At 66.3% G+C, this 15,691-nt stretch overlaps 2 protein-coding genes across 5 annotated transcripts in view; one reads left to right on the top strand and one right to left on the bottom strand.

Annotated features, from left to right (window-relative positions):
* CORO7 (coronin 7) overlaps positions 1 to 15,691 on the top strand; it is a 38,776-nt gene that overhangs the window by 22,054 nt on the left and 1,031 nt on the right. Inside the window, exons 10-29 of one of the 4 annotated variants that reach the window (XM_051631910.1) lie at positions 9,475 to 9,529; positions 9,717 to 9,774; positions 9,879 to 10,024; positions 10,724 to 10,819; positions 10,906 to 11,028; positions 11,149 to 11,281; positions 11,386 to 11,561; positions 11,683 to 11,791; positions 11,884 to 11,970; positions 12,085 to 12,227; positions 12,304 to 12,408; positions 12,530 to 12,615; positions 12,692 to 12,833; positions 12,952 to 13,041; positions 13,152 to 13,268; positions 13,352 to 13,487; positions 13,597 to 13,688; positions 13,778 to 13,864; positions 14,869 to 14,953; positions 15,454 to 15,593. In XM_051631910.1, the coding sequence (XP_051487870.1) occupies positions 9,475 to 9,529; positions 9,717 to 9,774; positions 9,879 to 10,024; positions 10,724 to 10,819; positions 10,906 to 11,028; positions 11,149 to 11,281; positions 11,386 to 11,561; positions 11,683 to 11,791; positions 11,884 to 11,970; positions 12,085 to 12,227; positions 12,304 to 12,408; positions 12,530 to 12,615; positions 12,692 to 12,833; positions 12,952 to 13,041; positions 13,152 to 13,268; positions 13,352 to 13,487; positions 13,597 to 13,688; positions 13,778 to 13,864; positions 14,869 to 14,953; positions 15,454 to 15,593 (2,206 nt within the window). Of the gene's footprint in view, positions 1 to 9,474; positions 9,530 to 9,716; positions 9,775 to 9,878; positions 10,025 to 10,723; positions 10,820 to 10,905; positions 11,029 to 11,148; positions 11,282 to 11,385; positions 11,562 to 11,682; positions 11,792 to 11,883; positions 11,971 to 12,084; positions 12,228 to 12,303; positions 12,409 to 12,529; positions 12,616 to 12,691; positions 12,834 to 12,951; positions 13,042 to 13,151; positions 13,269 to 13,351; positions 13,488 to 13,596; positions 13,689 to 13,777; positions 13,865 to 13,944; positions 14,162 to 14,301; positions 14,482 to 14,868; positions 14,954 to 15,453; positions 15,594 to 15,691 lie in introns of those variants that run through there. The other 3 variants (XM_051631907.1, XM_051631908.1, XM_051631909.1) reach the window with 3 other exon arrangements.
* On the bottom strand, positions 724 to 7,741 carry VASN (vasorin). Its single transcript, XM_051631920.1, has 2 exons — positions 7,655 to 7,741; positions 724 to 2,968 (listed from the first exon to the last, which is right to left on the bottom strand). Exon 2 carries the CDS (start codon positions 2,956 to 2,958, stop codon positions 946 to 948), a length of 2,013 nt encoding a protein of 670 aa, XP_051487880.1. The 5' UTR covers positions 2,959 to 2,968; positions 7,655 to 7,741; the 3' UTR covers positions 724 to 945.

Below are 15,691 nucleotides of genomic sequence, written 5' to 3'. Positions count from 1 at the left end.
GGGAGGGATGAAGTCAGGCTGGATGATGCACAGGGCAGGGGCTGATTTGAAACCTGTGGCCGCTGTTTCGGGAACACCCCCTCAGCGCCCACAGTGGGGGGCAGTGCCGAGAAAACTCCCCCCCTCCACCCCCCTGACTCATCCCAGCATTTGCCAACAACAATGGGAGGACCCAGCTGACCTTCCCACTCCTCTGCAGGGGACATGCCATGCTGCCCATATCCCTGCCCACACACCAGGGCAAGATGGGCAGGGCCTACAAAAGCAGTTCTCTTCGTTGTTATTTTAATTATTTTTTGTTTGTTTTTTTTTTTTACAAAAAGATGCCCTTCTGGTCTGCCTTACAAAAGAGATGTACACAAACCTGTACTAGGAAAAAAAAAAAAAAAAAAAATTAGTTTTCCCAGAAGAAATGGGAAATAACCGTGTATAAATATTCTCTCTGAGTTCTTAAAGCTTCAATTCCCGGTTCACCTGCTCGGCGCTTCCTTCAGCCCGGGGTTCCCGAGGGTCCCAGCACCTCGGCCAGGCCTTATTGCTCACATCAGCTTCCAGGGAGTTGAGAGTCACGGGTCGTGCTCTGCTAAAGGACCCTTGTTACCAGCACGTGGACGTCCCTTAGCCGAGTCAACGGCAGCTTTTTTTTTTTTAGCAGTGGCTAAAAAAAGCCCACCCAACCCCCAAATTAAAAACCAAACCTTCCCCCCCTCCCCCCCTTTCGCTACCCATGTTCTATGTCGAGTCTCAGAAATCAAGGCACTGAGTGGTAAAATTAGTGTCTCCTTCCGAAGCGCCGCAGCCTCTCAGAAATTGCACGTTAGGGGTTTGAGGTTTTTCTGCCTTACTTCAGTTAACTCCTCGCCGTTCCTCGCCCCAGAGGGACCCGGCTGGGTGCCCCTGGTCTGTGCAGGGCTCCCCTTGCCAGCAGCTCCATCCCAACCTGGCTCAGAAATAGGAGGGTTTGAGCCCCGGGGTGTTGTTGTTGCTGGGGTAGTGTGACTGCATGAGCGGGACCTCGCACTCGGAGCCGCCGGAAAGCATCGCTGCCTCCGGCACCTTGCGGCCGTGGCTGCTCAAATCCCCGTTTTCCAGGCAGGCTTTCACCCCTTCCAGCTCCAACGGGCCTGCATCCCCCCCGGTGCCGGCGTGCGCCTTGGGCTGGCGGTGCCGGCAGTAGTACGTGCTGGCGGTGATCACCACCACCAGCAGCAGCATGGCAGCCAGCGCGGGGACGATCATCAGGGTGAGGTTGCTGTCCTTGCTCTGGGTGACAGGGGAGTGCTGCTGGTGACTCGCTGGCAAGGTCTGCGCCTCAGCACAGTGCTCCTCCTTGGAGACCTTCTCCCCCAGGGGCCCGATGCAGACGCGGTAGGTGCAGTTGGGCTTCAGCGCCCGCACTGTGTATTCAGAGAGTGAAGCCGGTAAACGCAGCATCACTGCCCGCTTGTCCGGCCCGGAGAGGTTGCGGTAGCTCAGGCGGATCCCCTTCAGCTGCGCTCTGGACTGGATGTAGTTCTGCAGGTCCACTTTGAGGGAGGTGCTGCCAACCTGAGCAATGCTGACCCGCCTGCCGGGCGGTGGGGCCTGCGTGGCCAGGCTCGGCGTCGTCCCCCTCGCCTCCACCTCACAGTACATTCCCGTGAAACCTGCCAGGCACAAGCACTCCAGGTGGTTTTGGGGACCCAGGTGGCAGGTGCCACCGTTCAGACATGTGCGAGGGGGACAGATGGGTGGGGGGGGGCTGGTGGGGGCTGGGGGGCCGCTGAAGGGCACCAGTGTGGAACTGCTCTGGGGGGACTCGTCCCCCAGGGTGGGCACGGCGGTGCTGGGCTGCGGCGCAGGGCGGCTGCTGGTGGGGAGCGGGGCGGGCGGTGGCAGCGTGGTGGTGCGGCGGGTGGTGGGGGTGGTGGTGGTGGTGGGGCAGCCAAAGTCAGCATACTGCAGGTGGTGGAGAAGCTTGCCTGAGTTTTTAGGGGGGAAGTGGCAGCGTGTCTCTTCAGGCCGTCGGAGGAGCACGCTGCTGGCGTTCACCCACTGCACCAGCCAGCTCATCTGGCAGATGCAGTTGAAGGGGTTGCCAGCGGCCGTCATGGCCCGCAGCCTGGGGAAGAAGCTGGAAAAATCCCGAGGGATGGTGTTGATGTTGAGGTTGCTGATGTCCAGCTCCTGGAGGTTGTGAAGGTTGTGGAAGTCCTCAGCTGGCAGCTGGGAGATGCGGGCATTGCCAGCCAGGCTGAGCTTGGTGAGGCTCCCCAGCCGCCGCAGCACCGCCGGAACGCACTCCAGCAGGTTGTCAGAGACATCCAGCTCGTGGAGGTTGTTCTGGACCTGGAAGAGCTCCTCGTTTAAGCTTGTCAGGCCCAGCCCCGCAATCTTCAGGGACTCGATGTTGACGGCATGGAAGGCCCCTGGTGCGATGGTGGGGATCTTGTTCCAGCTGATGTCCAGCAGCAGGAGGTTGGGCAGGTTGAGGGGGGGGACAGCCCAGAGCTGGTTGTTCTGCAGCTTCAGCTCCAGGAGGTTCTCCAGCGTGTCAAAGGCAGTGGCATGGATGTGCTGGATCCTGTTCTTCTGCAGGTAGAGCCGCTCCAGCAGCCGCAGCCCATGGAAGGTCTCGTTGGTGATCTCCTGCAGCTGGTTGGAGGACAGGTCCAAGTTGACGAGCTCCGTCAGGGGCTGGAAGATGTTTTTCTGGATGCTGGTGATCTTGTTTTGTGAGAGATCCAGGAGCTGGAGGGCGGGAAGGCCCGTAAAGCTGTCCTCACTGAGCATTGAGATGCCATTCTCAAAGACGTAGAGCGAGAGGGTGTTGGGGGGCAGCCCCCGGGGCACAGTCTGGCCCCGTCTGGCCGCGCACAGGATGGTTTTGGGGTCTTGGCACTGGCAGCCCGCGGGACACGCCCCAACCAGCTCCCGGGGGGCCAAGAGAAGCAGCGTGCAAAGGATCAGCTGGTTCATGGTGTCAGCTCTGTGGGAGAGAGAAAAGCAGCCAAGGTTAGGGGCAAGACCCTGCCAGGGGGTACCTCAGAATCCCCCTGCTATCCCTGCTGGGGAGGGAGAGCTGTCTCCCTGTGCCCTGCCCAGGACCCTCTGGCCCGAAAGGGACCATGGAGTGGGAAGGTCCCCACCACACTCCTGCCTGGGACACAGCCAGTGAGAGCGAAGCAGCACAGGGAGCCTGGCCCCAGCTCTCCCCCTCCCTGGACCCCCAGGATTTAGGGACGTTGGTACCTTTGTATGCCCCAGGCTCTACCAGGAGACATGTCCCACCAGGTTTGGCCTGGCTTGTCAGGACCATCTGCAGGGGGGCACTGTGCCCCAATGGGCCCCCACCTCCCCGGCTGCTCTCGGCAGGGTGCAAATCAAACGGGGGCTTTGGAGCAGAGCCGGGGTGGGGGGAGCTGGTGGCCTTCCCAGTACACCCAGCTTGGTTTAACCCTTCACTTCTGCCACTGTCCCACAGCTGCACCCAGGGAGGGTCTGCTCCTGCCTGCATCACTGGCAGCAGCAACACCCCTCGGAATGGAGCACCCAAGGGTGGTCCCTGCCATGGGGTGGTCTGGGCACAGGCTGTGGAGCTGAAGGAGCGGGTTGCTCCCCTGCCCCACAGGTTCCCCCTGTGCCCGTTGGAGTCAGCTGTGTCCCCTACAGAGTCCTGGGGCTCATCATCACCCCTGAGCTGACTCCTGTCCCCTACGGCTGTGCGTCACCTTGCTGTTCCCTGTCCTGCTGATACCCAGGGGACCTGGCACAGCACCTGGGGCTGCACCCTTGTCCCTCTGGGATGAGGAGAGGGATGGGGGGGGGAGGATGCTCTTGGGGTGACTGAGGCTGTCCCCAAACCTGGCCCAGCCCCCCATGGATGCCTTGGCTGATGTCCTTGCTTTGGAGGTGATTGGCTTGTCTCTCAACGCTGTTTTTCAGCCCTTTTAATGACTCTCCTAATTAGCACGGGTGGGGGGGGGAGGGTAGTGGGACCTGGGCCAGGGACCTGCTGTCTCCTACCACCACATCACAGGGACACACAGGGAGGTGGCAGTGGGGTCCCTGGGCAGGGAAGAAGCAAACCCCACCAGGCTGCCAGAGGTGGGGTTGCTGCTGGCCCCCTGCCCTGCCAGCCCCTTCCCCAGCCCTGCTCAGAGCTGTCTGCAGCTTCGGCAGCCCCTGCTGGGCCTGGCGAGGGGCCCACCGTGTGCGGGGGCCCGCCGGGTCGCACAGCCGCACGTGCCGGCTGCCCCCGCCACCCCTCCGCCGTGTGGGGCCCTGCTGGGGGACACATTCCCCCCCCCCCAGCACACAGAGCCCCCCCAGGCTGCAGAGGCAGCCGTGCTTGCCTGCAGTCAGTGCAGGGGGTTAACGCCTCTGCAGGGTGGGGTGCACCCCAGGGTGGGGTGCGCCTGCCGCTGGGCAGGGTCACCGCAGCTGCCTGAGTCACTTGGCCCAACCGGCCCAGCCCCGCCACGGCCTGTGCCGTCAGCCCCCTGACACTGGGGAGGAGCTGGGTGACATCCAGGGTGTCACCATCACCCTGTCCCCTCCCTGGCAACCCCAGCTCACCCCTCAGCCCCCTCAACACTTCCAGGTCCCACCGCACCCCCACATCACAGCCAAGCCATCGGTGCCCGGCAAAAGGACCGAACAGAGCTGGTAAAGCACCGTGAAGCTCTCGTGAAGCATTTATGGGGCTAAGGGGGGCAGGCCCAGCACCCCTCACTGCCATGCCAGCCTGGAGGTGGCTCCAGCAGCCGAGCAAAGCCCTGGGCACAGGGTGCTGGGCATGGCTGTGGTGCCACCGCAGTGCCAGACTGCCCGGGTGGGCAGCGCCAGAGCAGGGCCAGGCCCGGGGAGGCTGGTGAGGCCGGGGCTGGTTTTGCAATGCCAGGGTCGGGTTTCGCTGACGTGTCCCGTGCTGCAACCAGCTGCTGACTCTTAAGCCTCTTTTTCTTGTCCCTTTAATTACACTGGCATTTCCTCCTCGCCTGCCAGGCTCCCCGCTCCAGGCAGGTTCAGCCGGCCCGGCCACGGTCGCGCATCCCCGCCTGGCCACGAGCAGCAGGGCTGCTCCACCCGCACGCCTCTCCCGCGGCATCACCCCGCTCCGCCGGCACACGCCGGCATCCCGCCCAGACACCCCGGCGCTGTTTGAGGGCAGAGAAGGGCTGAGCCAGCCCAGCTCCACAGGGTGTTCACCCTTCCAAAAACAGGGAGGCAGGGGAAACAACCTCCCCACATCCCGGGGGTCTACCAGGCATGGAGAAGGGGGCCCCGGTTCTGCTGGAGGTGTTAGGACCGCCCTGCCAGCGGCCTGCTGCTGCCTTGGCTGGGCTCCCCACGCCTGCACCGCAGATATTTGCCGAATTATTCATATTTTCCGGCTGCGGGGAGGATCCGGGCTCGGATTCCCCCAGTCCCAGCTCAGCCTTTCCTTGCCAGCCTATTGGGGTGGGAGTGCCGTGTCCCCATTCCCTGCCTGCAGCCCCCCAGACCAGGCTGTCCCACTGCCTGCCCAGGGCCAGGGACACAGCAGGGCACACTCCGCTTCACACCCACCGCGTGACTTAAGGACAAAGGTGACACCTGCACAGGAGGGGCTGGGGGAGCCCTCCTGGGGGTCCCTGCCCTTCCCCACTGTGCAGGGGAACTGTGCACAGTTCTCCCTGGACAACCCAGCACAGCCAGGATGTCCCTTCCCACACCGGCAAGCAAGGCCCTGCAGCCAAACAAAGCCCCCGTTGTTGCCAGCAGGCCGGTGGGCTGCCTTCACGGTCTGCAGGCACCAGCACAGGCAGGACAGGGCCCCGCATGAAGCCAGGCCCTGGGCTCTGTCCCTGTCACCACAGGGAGCGGACACGGTGCCTTTGCCGGGTGGGACGCAGGCGCTGCTTCCCTCCCAAAACAAGCCCACATCGGCACGTGCCCCCTCCCGAGACGCAGCCGGGGGGATGCAGGATTAAGCCCTTAATCCTCCTCCCCTTCAACCCACCCCCGTGCTGCGCAGCTCCCACCTCCTCCCGGGCTCCCCTCCCTATTTAATTAAAGTTTCCGCAGCAGCCCCGGAGGAATGCAAGCCTGGTTATTGCATTCCCCAGGGCGCTTGCCGGCCCCTCGGTCCCACTCCTGCCCCTTTGACCCGGCCGCGCTCCCCAGCTCAGGTGCCGGCAAGGAGAAAAACCAGCAGAGCCGCTCTACCGGCAGCCAAACCGCCTCCGGAGGAGCGGGAACGCCGGCGGCGGGTGGGAGGAGGCCGGCGATGCTGCCACGCGCGGCCCCGGCAGCACGGGCAGATTCCTACGGCGTGACTGGGGTGACCGCGGGTGTCCCCAAGCGCTTCCTCCTGCCGCGTCCCTCCTGCAGAGCCAGCCGGGCAGGCAGCGCTTGCGTCAGGGCCACCCGGCGAGGCCACCCGGCCTTGGTGCGGCGCGGGGAAAAACAGTAATTAGTGTGATCCTTGATGGAGGCACTGCCCAGCGCTGTGTGGGCAGCAGCACGGCCCCGGCTGGGTCAGGCCTGTCTGGCCACCTCGCTCCCAGCAGGATGAGACCTGCCGGTGTGGGGCACGTCGGCAGGAGTGGGTGTGTTGGGGGGAACGTGAGTGAGGAATTCTGGCTGGGAAGAAGGGTCTTGGAACTGGAGCATCTCTGTTGGGATGCGCTGGCTGTGGTGGCAGCTGCTGGCCTGGGAGAGAGGCAGGCACGGGAAGGGACACGCTTACCCCAAAGTGGCCCAAAGTCATACCCACAGATGGTGCTGGGGCCGGCGTCCCCACAGCGCACACCGGGTGACAAGGCGCACGGGGAGCTGGTGGCAGGAGGGACACTGGGGCATCCCTGCCGGCCGGCAGCCAGGCTGGCTGCTGGCCCTGCTGGCATCTGTCACCCTGCTGGGGGGGGAAACCCTCGCCGGTACTGCCTGGGGACCCCGCTCAGCCCCACGGCAGGTCAGCAACCCAGGACACCAGCCCCCGAGGACAGGCAGGGCCAGGGCAGCCAAACCCCACCCCATCTGAGCCCTCTGCTGAGGACGGTGGTGGTGGTGGACATGGCTGCCAGCAGCTCCCAGCTCTGCCTGACCCCAAAGGGTGAGTCCTGCTGCCACGTCTGCTGGGACAGGGCGAGCACAGCACTGGCCCAGGACCGCACTGGTCCCCTGTGGGCCCTGGAGCCAAGCTCCATGTTAGCCCACCTCTGCCCATCCCCGTGCTGGGAGCAGCAGCGCCAGGCTGACATCCCCGAGGCGGACCCCAGCGCATCCTGTGGCGGGGCAGGCACAGGCAGGGACAGGGGACATGGGGCCCTGCCTGTACCCGTGTCCCTGCCCACCGCAGCGCTGTCACCGATCCAGGCCTCACCCGCAGCCCAGGCAGAGGATGGCTGGGCATCCCTGGCTCAGCCAAGGCCTGACGGGAGCAGGGCAGGCCGACCCCCAGGCGAGGCCCGGAGCTGGGATCTGACCCCGGTGCCTGGCTGAGCCGTTGTCACCGGGGCGGGCCCCCGGCTCTGAAGCCCCCGTGGCCTAGCCCAGGCCCCCACCACCCCCCTGAGCCCCCGGAGGCCCCGCAGAGCCCCCTCCCGCCCACGGGCCGCCGCCCCACGAGCTCCTGTCTGGGCGGCGAGGGAAGGCGCGGGGCAGCAGCGGCCGAGGAGGCGGGACTCACCGGGCGGGCGGCCGGGCAGGGCCGGGGCTGGCGGTCACTCCATGGCGGCGGACGCTCCCCTTTCTGCTGGCGCCGGGAGCGGGAGGCGCCTTTAAAACCGCGGGGGGCGGAGCCTGCCCTCCCGCCGCCTCCCCATTGGCTGCGGAGCACAGGGGTGGGGCAGGCCTGGCCCGAGGCTCCGCCCCCCGCGCACCTGGGGCCCGACGGGGGCCGGGACTCCCGGGACCGCCGGGACCCCCCGGAACCCCCCCCCGGACCCACACAGTCACAAGGACCCCCAGGACCACCGGGACCCCCAGAGCCACAGGGATCCCCGGGGCCGCCAGGACACCCCCAAGATTCACAAGGACCCTCGGGACCCCCCAGAATGTCCCAGGACCCCCAGATTCACAGAGACCCCCTGGACACCCCACGACCACAGGCAGCTCCAGGAGCTCCCAGGGCCCTCCAGAGTCACAGGGAGCCCCAGCACCTCCAGGACCCCCAGGCCTCTGACACCCTTGGCACTCCTGCTAACAGCAGGGTCTAGGTGTCCTTGGCACCCCCAGGGACCCCCATATCCAGAATACCCAGGGTGACTGGTGACCCTGGAACCCTCAGAACTGGGACAGGGGGGCAGTGGGTGGCACTGCAAGGGCCAGTGATGGCCATGCTGTGCTGAGTGCCACAGGAAAACGCTCCCACTCAGCACCACGAGGACAGCACGGGTAGGGCTGGGACAACCAGGCACCCAGGGGTGCCCTTGTCACAGCCCTGGTGGTGGCAGCGCTGGTGACAGTGACCGCAGCCGGGCAGGGGACCCCGGTGGGTGCCACAGCCACCCTGGCAGTGTTTGCCTACATTGTGCCAGCAGTCCTGGGGCACATCCCTTGTGCCACCCAGCAACCCTGTGACAACCCACAGCAGCGCCGGGGTGTCCCTGCCATGGCATGTCCCTCCATGAGGTGTCCCTGCCGTGGGGAGCTGCCAGGGCACAGAGCAGCCTCTGTTTTGCCCTGTTTCCTCCAGGTTGTTTGGTGTAAGGGCATGGCACAGCTCCCTGCCCTGGCACAGCCACAGAAAGGTCACCCCGAAAGTCATCGATTGTCCCTTTGTTCTCAGCCTGCCAAACTCCCTTCTCTGCCCCGCCCAGGGAAGGCAGAGAGCTGGCTCAGTGCTCCTTGTCACCACCATCCCCTCCAGCCACTGAGCACTGCCCTGGTCACCGTTCCCTCCAGCCACTCAGAACACCCCCAGTCAGAAGCATGGCTTGACCACTGTCCTCTGCTGCAGCCACAGGGTGTCTGCTTGGTCATTGTCACCTCCAGCCACCAAACATCCCCCCAGCCACGGTCCACCTTGCCATTATGTCCTGAGCTCTGTCCCCTGGAGCCACCAAGTGTCCCCCCAGTCACTGTCCCCTCTAGCCACCATCCCCTCAGTCACTGTCTCCTCCAGCCACCCCTCCAGCCACCCAGCAGCTCTGGCTACAGGACAGGGAGCAGGGCCACGCTCCGGCTGGCACAGCAGGTGCTGGCTGAGGCAGGCAGTGTGCCGGGGTGTGCCACACACCCACCCCAAACTGGCCAAGCTGGCTGGGCCAGCCCCGGGGCTCCCCAGTGGGTGCTGGTGGCTTCCCCCAGGGCTGGGTGTCACAGCTGGGCACGGGGCTGGCAGCAGGACGCCCGGGGCTGAGCACAGATGGAGCACCAGCCGTGTCAGACCTGATTCCTGCCCCAGGGCTCAGGGCACACAGAGTGGGGGAAGTTGCAGGATTGGGCCCTCGGGGTGCTGCACCCATGGGTACCCCTGGCTCAGCACCCACCTCCTGTCCATTGCAGGGCGGCCATCCCGCTGTACGACCCTGACACTGGGCTGCTGGTGCTGGCAGGGAAGGTGGGTCCCATGGTGGGGGCAGGGGGGCACAGTGGGGTGCAGGGGGCTGGAGTGGGGAGCAGAAGGGTGCAGGGGGGTATGGGAGGCAGCAGAACAGAGCGTCGGGGTGCAGGGGGGTGTAGAAGGGCGCAGGGGGGTGTGGCAGGGTCCTTCCACTCATGCCCTGTCCCCTCCACCTCTCTTCCAGGGAGAAAACCTCCTCTACTGCTTCGAGGCAGCACCTGCACAGCCAGCACTCACCCAGGGTAAGCAGGACCCCTCCCACACCAGGCTACTGGCAGCCCCAGGGGCCCGGCCCCTGCTTGCCCCATGGCCACCCTGCCCCACGGCCACCCTGCCTGTCCCCCAGTCACCCAGTGCCGGACAGAGGGCAGCACAAGGGGCCTGGCCACCGTGCCACGCCTGGCCCTGGATGTCATGGCCTGTGAGGTGCTGCGTGTCCTGCAGCTCACCGACACCGCCATCGTCCCCGTCAGCTACCTGGTGCCACGCAAGGTGAGGGGGTGGCACTGCCTCAGGGGTGCCTGGGGCCATCGCATGGGTGCCACCTCAGTGGGCAGCAAAGGACACCCGGGTGTGGGGAGACCCTGGTCGCCAACCTGGGGGGAGGAGGAGAGGAAGGAAATCAAGGTGCCAGAGGGGGAAACCTGGGTGCTGGGTGGTGATGGTGGGTAGTGGAGACTGGAAAGTGTGTGGTGGGTTCTGGGTGCTGATGGTGGGCTTGCTGGTGCTGGGTTTGGGAAGCTGGGTGCTGCATGCAAGATGCTGGGTGCTGGACAGTGGATCCTGCAGGCTGGGTGCTGATGTGCAGTGGGTGCTGGATCCTGAAGGCCAGGTGCTTAAAGCCTTTGGAATGTGGGTGCTGGGCAGCAGAGTCTGGGTGCTGAAGGCAGGATCCTGGGTGCCAAATCCTGAGCGCTGGGTTCAGAAAGCTGGGTGCTGGGTGCTGCAAGGGGTGCTGGTGGGAGCTGGGTGCTGATATAGAGGCTGTGTACAGGGTGTGTAAGGGAGCCCGGCGCAGGCAGTGTCTGACATCTACAGGCAGCTCACAGGGACAGGGCTTCATGGCTGGAGGGGTCAGGGGTGCTGAGGAGTGGCTGGGAGTGTCCTGTAGCTAGGCAATGCCAGCTGGCAGCAAGACAGGGACTGCTAGGTTTTGGGGACACCCACCTTGCCCTGTCCCATCTCCAACAGTCCATCCAGGACTTCCATGAGGATCTGTTCCCTGACTGCGCTGGGACACTGCCAGCCACCAGTGCCCAGGCCTGGTGGGCAGGGGACAACCAGCAGGTCAGTGTCACCTGAGGGGGTGTCCCAACAAGTGGCATCACCTGAGGCTGCCACCACCCCCTGCACAGCACTCTACCCGCTCTCAGGTGGGACGGGTGAGCCTGCACCCTGCACAGAAGCCCACCGAGACCTTCACCTCCCCTGTCATTGCTTGTGCCCGGCAGCAAGAATCCAGCACTGGCCCCGCCGACACCGACACCGACCGGAGCGTGAGCACAGGGCACTGGGGAGCACACCGGGGTGCCAAGAGGCCCCCACCACCCTCATCCCACAGGGCAGGGGACGGCTGGGATACCAGCCCCCCTGCCCACCTTCTCTCTCTGCCATAGGAGGGCAGTGGCTACTCCTCACCGTCCTCACTGGCCTCGCCGGGCAGCGCCACCACCTCCCTCTCAGCCAGCACCGGCCCCTCCAGCGGCTTCGCCAGCAGCCCCAGCCAGAAATCCCTGCAGAGCATTTTGGGTGAGCAGACAGCAGGGCAGGCTGGGGCATCCCCCGTGCCGGGGCGGCGGGGTGACAACGCGCAGGGCGCTCACTCGTTCCCCCCCCCCCGCACCCCACGGCAGGGCCCAGCTCCCGCTTCCGGCACGCGCAGGGCCGGGTGCTGCACCGCGACAGCCACCTCAGCAACCTGCGGGGGCTCAGCCTCACCACGCCGGGCGAGAGCGACGGCTTCTGCGCCAACCCCCGCCGCGTCGCCCTGCCCCTGCTCTCCGCCGGGGGACAGATCGCCGTCCTCGAGGTACCCGTGGCGCCGTGGCCATCCCGAGAGATACCCCCCCCCTCCAGCAGCACCCACGGGCGCAGTGGAACGGTGTCCCCCAGGCCCTGCTGTGCAGGTGACCCCCGGCTCTCTCCCACAGCTCTCCAAGCCCGGCCGTCTCCCCGACGCGGCCCTGCCCACCATCCAGAACGGCGCGGCGGTTGCCGACCTCTGCTGGGACCCTTTCGACCCGCGGCGCCTTGCTGTCGGTACTGCCACCCCCGTGGGGAGGGCACTGGGGTCGTCCCCAGGCACACCAGAGCACCGTATTAACCACCGCCCACCCGTTTTGGTACCACAGCTGGTGAAGATGCCAAGATCCAGCTGTGGCGGGTCCCTGAGGAAGGGCTGAGGGAGACGCTGCGGGAGCCTGAAGCCATCCTCCGAGGTGAGGGCTGCGTGGGGAGGCACAGGGAGCACCCCGTGGTGGGGACAAGCCAGCCCAGTGGTGTCCCCGTCCCGGTGCAGCTGAGGATGGCCACAGATCACTCACCCTTGCCAGGTCACACGGAGAAGATCTACTCCATCCGTTTCCATCCCGTGGCGTCCGACCTCCTGGTTTCCTCCTCCTATGACATGACGGTGCGGATCTGGGAGCTGAGCACCGGGCGGGAAGCCTTGCGCCTGCAGGGACACACAGATCAGGTACAATATGACACCTGGCGACATCCTGAGGGTGCATCTGGCCAGGCAAGGGGACATGGAGGATCCTTCTCCTCAGATCTTCAGCCTGGCCTGGAGTCCTGATGGGAAGAAGCTGGCGACAGTGAGCAAAGACGGTCGGTTACGACTTTATGAGCCCCGGAGCAGCCCCCAGCCTCAACAGGTACCATCACGATGGTGGGGACAAGGTGGAGAGCTGGGGGGACAGGCAGTTGCCTGCAGGGGGGGATTCTCCATCCCCCCAGCTCTCTCAGAGCAGACAGAGTGACCTTGACCCCACACAGGAGGGTCCAGGTCCCGAGGGGGGCCGTGGAGCACGCCTGGTTTGGGTTTGTGGTGGCGACTACCTGCTGGTGTCTGGCTTTGACAGGTACAAAGGGGGACACATGCCAGGGCAGGGGTCTCCAAGGGGCACTGCACTTCCTCACATTGTCACCTCCCCACAGTCGCAGCGAAAGGAAGATCCTCCTGTACCGGGCACAGGCTCTGCCCGAGGGACCCTTGTCTGTGCTCAGCCTTGACGTGGCCCCATCCACCCTCCTGCCCTTCTACGATGAGGACACCAGTGTTGTCTTCCTCACTGGCAAGGTGAGGGCTTGCCCCTCCCACCAAAAAAAAATTGAGGGCTACATGCCTGCAGCACCCCAAGAGTGCAGAGGGATCCTCTGTCACACCCCTGCCACTCCCCATCTCGCTCCATCCCCAGGGTGACACCAGAGTCTCCCTCTACGAGGTGACACCCAAGCCCCCCTATTTCCTCGAGTGCAACAGCTTCACCTCCAACGAACCCCACAAGGTAAAGGGGGGGCCTGCCTGGGCCGTGCTGCCCATCCCTGAACACTTTGCCCATCCCTGACTCCCCTGCCTGCACTGCCAGACCCTGCTCACACCTTCCCCCCCCATCAGGGCTTTGTCTTCCTGCCCAAAACCATGTGTGAGGTGCGGGAGGTGGAGTTTGCCCGGGCGCTGCGCCTGGGGCAGAGTACCCTGGAGCCGGTGGCTTTCTGTGTGCCACGTGTCAAGGTAGGCAGTGGGGTCTGGCTGTGTTGGGGGGGGGGGGTGTAGGAGGCAGGGGACCCCCCCCTCAAGACCCCTCGCCCCTGCAGAAGGAGTATTTCCAGGATGATATCTACCCCCCAACCCGTGTGTGGTGGGAACCAGCCCTGGGTGGGAGTGCCTGGCTGGCAGGGCAGGATGGGCAGCAGCTCCGGGCCAGCCTGCAGCCAGCTGACATGACACCAGGTGGGTGCAGAGGGGCAGAAGGGCAAGGGCCCCGGGCCCCACGGGGATGGGGGTGTGTGTCAGCCCCGGGGCAAAGCCCTCCTGCCCCACCCCTGTGCTGCTCCCCCAGTGAGTGAAGCCCCCAAAGAAGCTCCAGCGCGGAAGTTCGTCCCTGCAGCCGTGTACCTGGAGGAGAAGTCTGACGAGCAGAAGAAGGAGGAGGTGGGTGCTGGGGCAAGCCGGGACCACTCTGCTGAGGGTGGGGGGGGGCCGTGCCCTGGGCCCCACGGCTCTGCTCTGCCTCCCTGCAGCTCCTCAGCGCCATGGTGGCCCGGCTGGGCAACCGCGACGACCCACTGCCCCAGGACTCCTTCGAGGGTGTGGACGAGGACGAGTGGGTAAGGGGGTGGGAAGGGAGGGGACACTCGCCGGGCCGGGGCTCCCCCGCCAACCCTCACGCCCACCGGGCCCCTCGCAGGACTAGGCCGGACCCCGGCACCTCGGCGAGGACCACGCCGGGGACCCTCAGGCCTGGCAGGGAGGAGGAGGCCATGGATGTGGAGGAGGAGGAGGACACGGCAGCGGGCCCGGAGGCCGCAGGGAGGCGCGGCGGGGCCGAGGCCCGGGCTGTGCAGCGCCGCTAGGCCCCACGCCCGCCGCGGGCAGGCCCCGCTATTAAAGCCGCTGCACCAGCACCCGTCTCCTGCCGTGATTCCAGGCCGGGAAGGGCGGGGGGGGCAGGGGGTGTGTGGGGGTGTGTGCGACCGGGGAACCGGGGAAGCGCGGGGAGGGCACAAAGGGCCCGGGCAGCGGGACAGGCCGCGGCCTGGGCCTGCACCGCCCCGTGCGCATGCGCGGCCCCGCCGCGGGACCTCCGGGCCGCCAGGGGGCGCTGTGCCCGGTACTGCGAGCCACGGGCACGCTCCGCCCCGCGCCGCCGCCGCCTCGGTGGCCGGTACGACCTTCGCTCCTTGACCCCGTGACCGCCGGGGGCGGAAGCGGCGGCGGGAAGATGGTGAGAGGGGCTTGGGGGGGGGGGGGGCGAGTGGACAGGGCCTGGGGAGGTGGCAGGGCCGGGGGACGTAAAGGGCCGGGTGGAGCCTGGGGGAGGAAGGACGGGGCCCCGGGAGGCGGGGGATGATGCTGGGCAAGGCCCGGGCTGGGGACGGGGCCGTGGGGAGGTGGAGGATCAGCCTGGGCAGGGCCCGGGGAGGCGGAGGGTGACGGTAGGCTGGGCCCGGGGCGGGAACGGAGCCCAGGGAGGGGCGAGAAAGCTGTTTCTTGGGGGGACAGCGAAGGGGCATGGCGTGACAGGAGACACCGGGGGGCGACAGGGCCCGGGGAGAGGGGAGAGGAGGGGACGTGGCACGGCACAGCTGTGAACGGCAAGGTGTCCCCGCAGGCCAAGTACCTGGCGCAGATCATCCTGGTGGGGGCCCAGGTGGTGGGACGGGCCTTCGTGCGGGCGCTGCGCCAGGAGTTCGCAGGTAGGAGCTGAGCTGCCACCCCCGGGGGGGGCACCTCACAGCGTCCCCACCCCGCTCCATCCCCTTCCCCTGGGCCCCCCCTGCACCCTGCCCCCCCCGGCACCGTGCCCAGCGGGGACGCTTGCCAGGCCTGGCACAGGGAGGCAGCCAGTCCCCGTGTCCTGGCGCCGACCTGATGGTGTTTCAGCTCAGGCCTGGCTCCCAGCACCCATCCCAGGCACCAGCCTGTGCCCGGCACCACTGCCAGGCTCCGAGATATCCCAGCAGCTCCCAAGAGCAGGGTGGAATTGTCCCATGGGACACAGCAGCCCCTGCCCTGCTCTGCCCCCCTATTCCTACCTCTCGCTGGGGCCGGGGTGACCCCAGTGAGCTGGAGGAGGGGGGTGGGACTGGGATGCATGCACCTCGGAGGTGCAGACTTGGCCCCTTCCTGAGGCCTAGGGGTGGCTGGGGAGGGGGCAGCCCCGGGGGGCACTCAAGGCCTGGGTGTCCCCGGGCAGCGAGCCGGGCAGCGGCGGATGCTCGAGGGCGCTCGGAGAGGCCCCAGTCGGCTGCAGCCTCCAGGATCATTGGCATCAGCCTGCAGGAAGCTCAGCAGATCCTCAACGTCTCCAGCCTCAACCCAGAGGAGATCCAGAAGGTAGAGGCTCCCTCAGGGCCCAGGAGACCCCTGTGCAGGGTGGCATGGGGAGGGGAGGTCATCCCTAGAGGGAGTGGGGGTGCTGCCCCGGGCCTGGT

This window comes from Apus apus, chromosome 14, assembly GCF_020740795.1.
Source record: "Apus apus isolate bApuApu2 chromosome 14, bApuApu2.pri.cur, whole genome shotgun sequence".
Lineage (NCBI taxonomy): Eukaryota > Metazoa > Chordata > Aves > Apodiformes > Apodidae > Apus > Apus apus.
The sequence above is the reverse complement of the archived record's forward strand: the minus strand, read 5'-3'. Positions and strand labels throughout refer to the sequence as shown.

Bases quoted from the DNA above. Each gene is read 5' to 3' on its own strand.
- VASN (XM_051631920.1), bottom strand. From the start codon at position 2,958: ATGAACCAGCTGATCCTTTGCACGCTGCTTCTCTTGGCCCCCCGGGAG.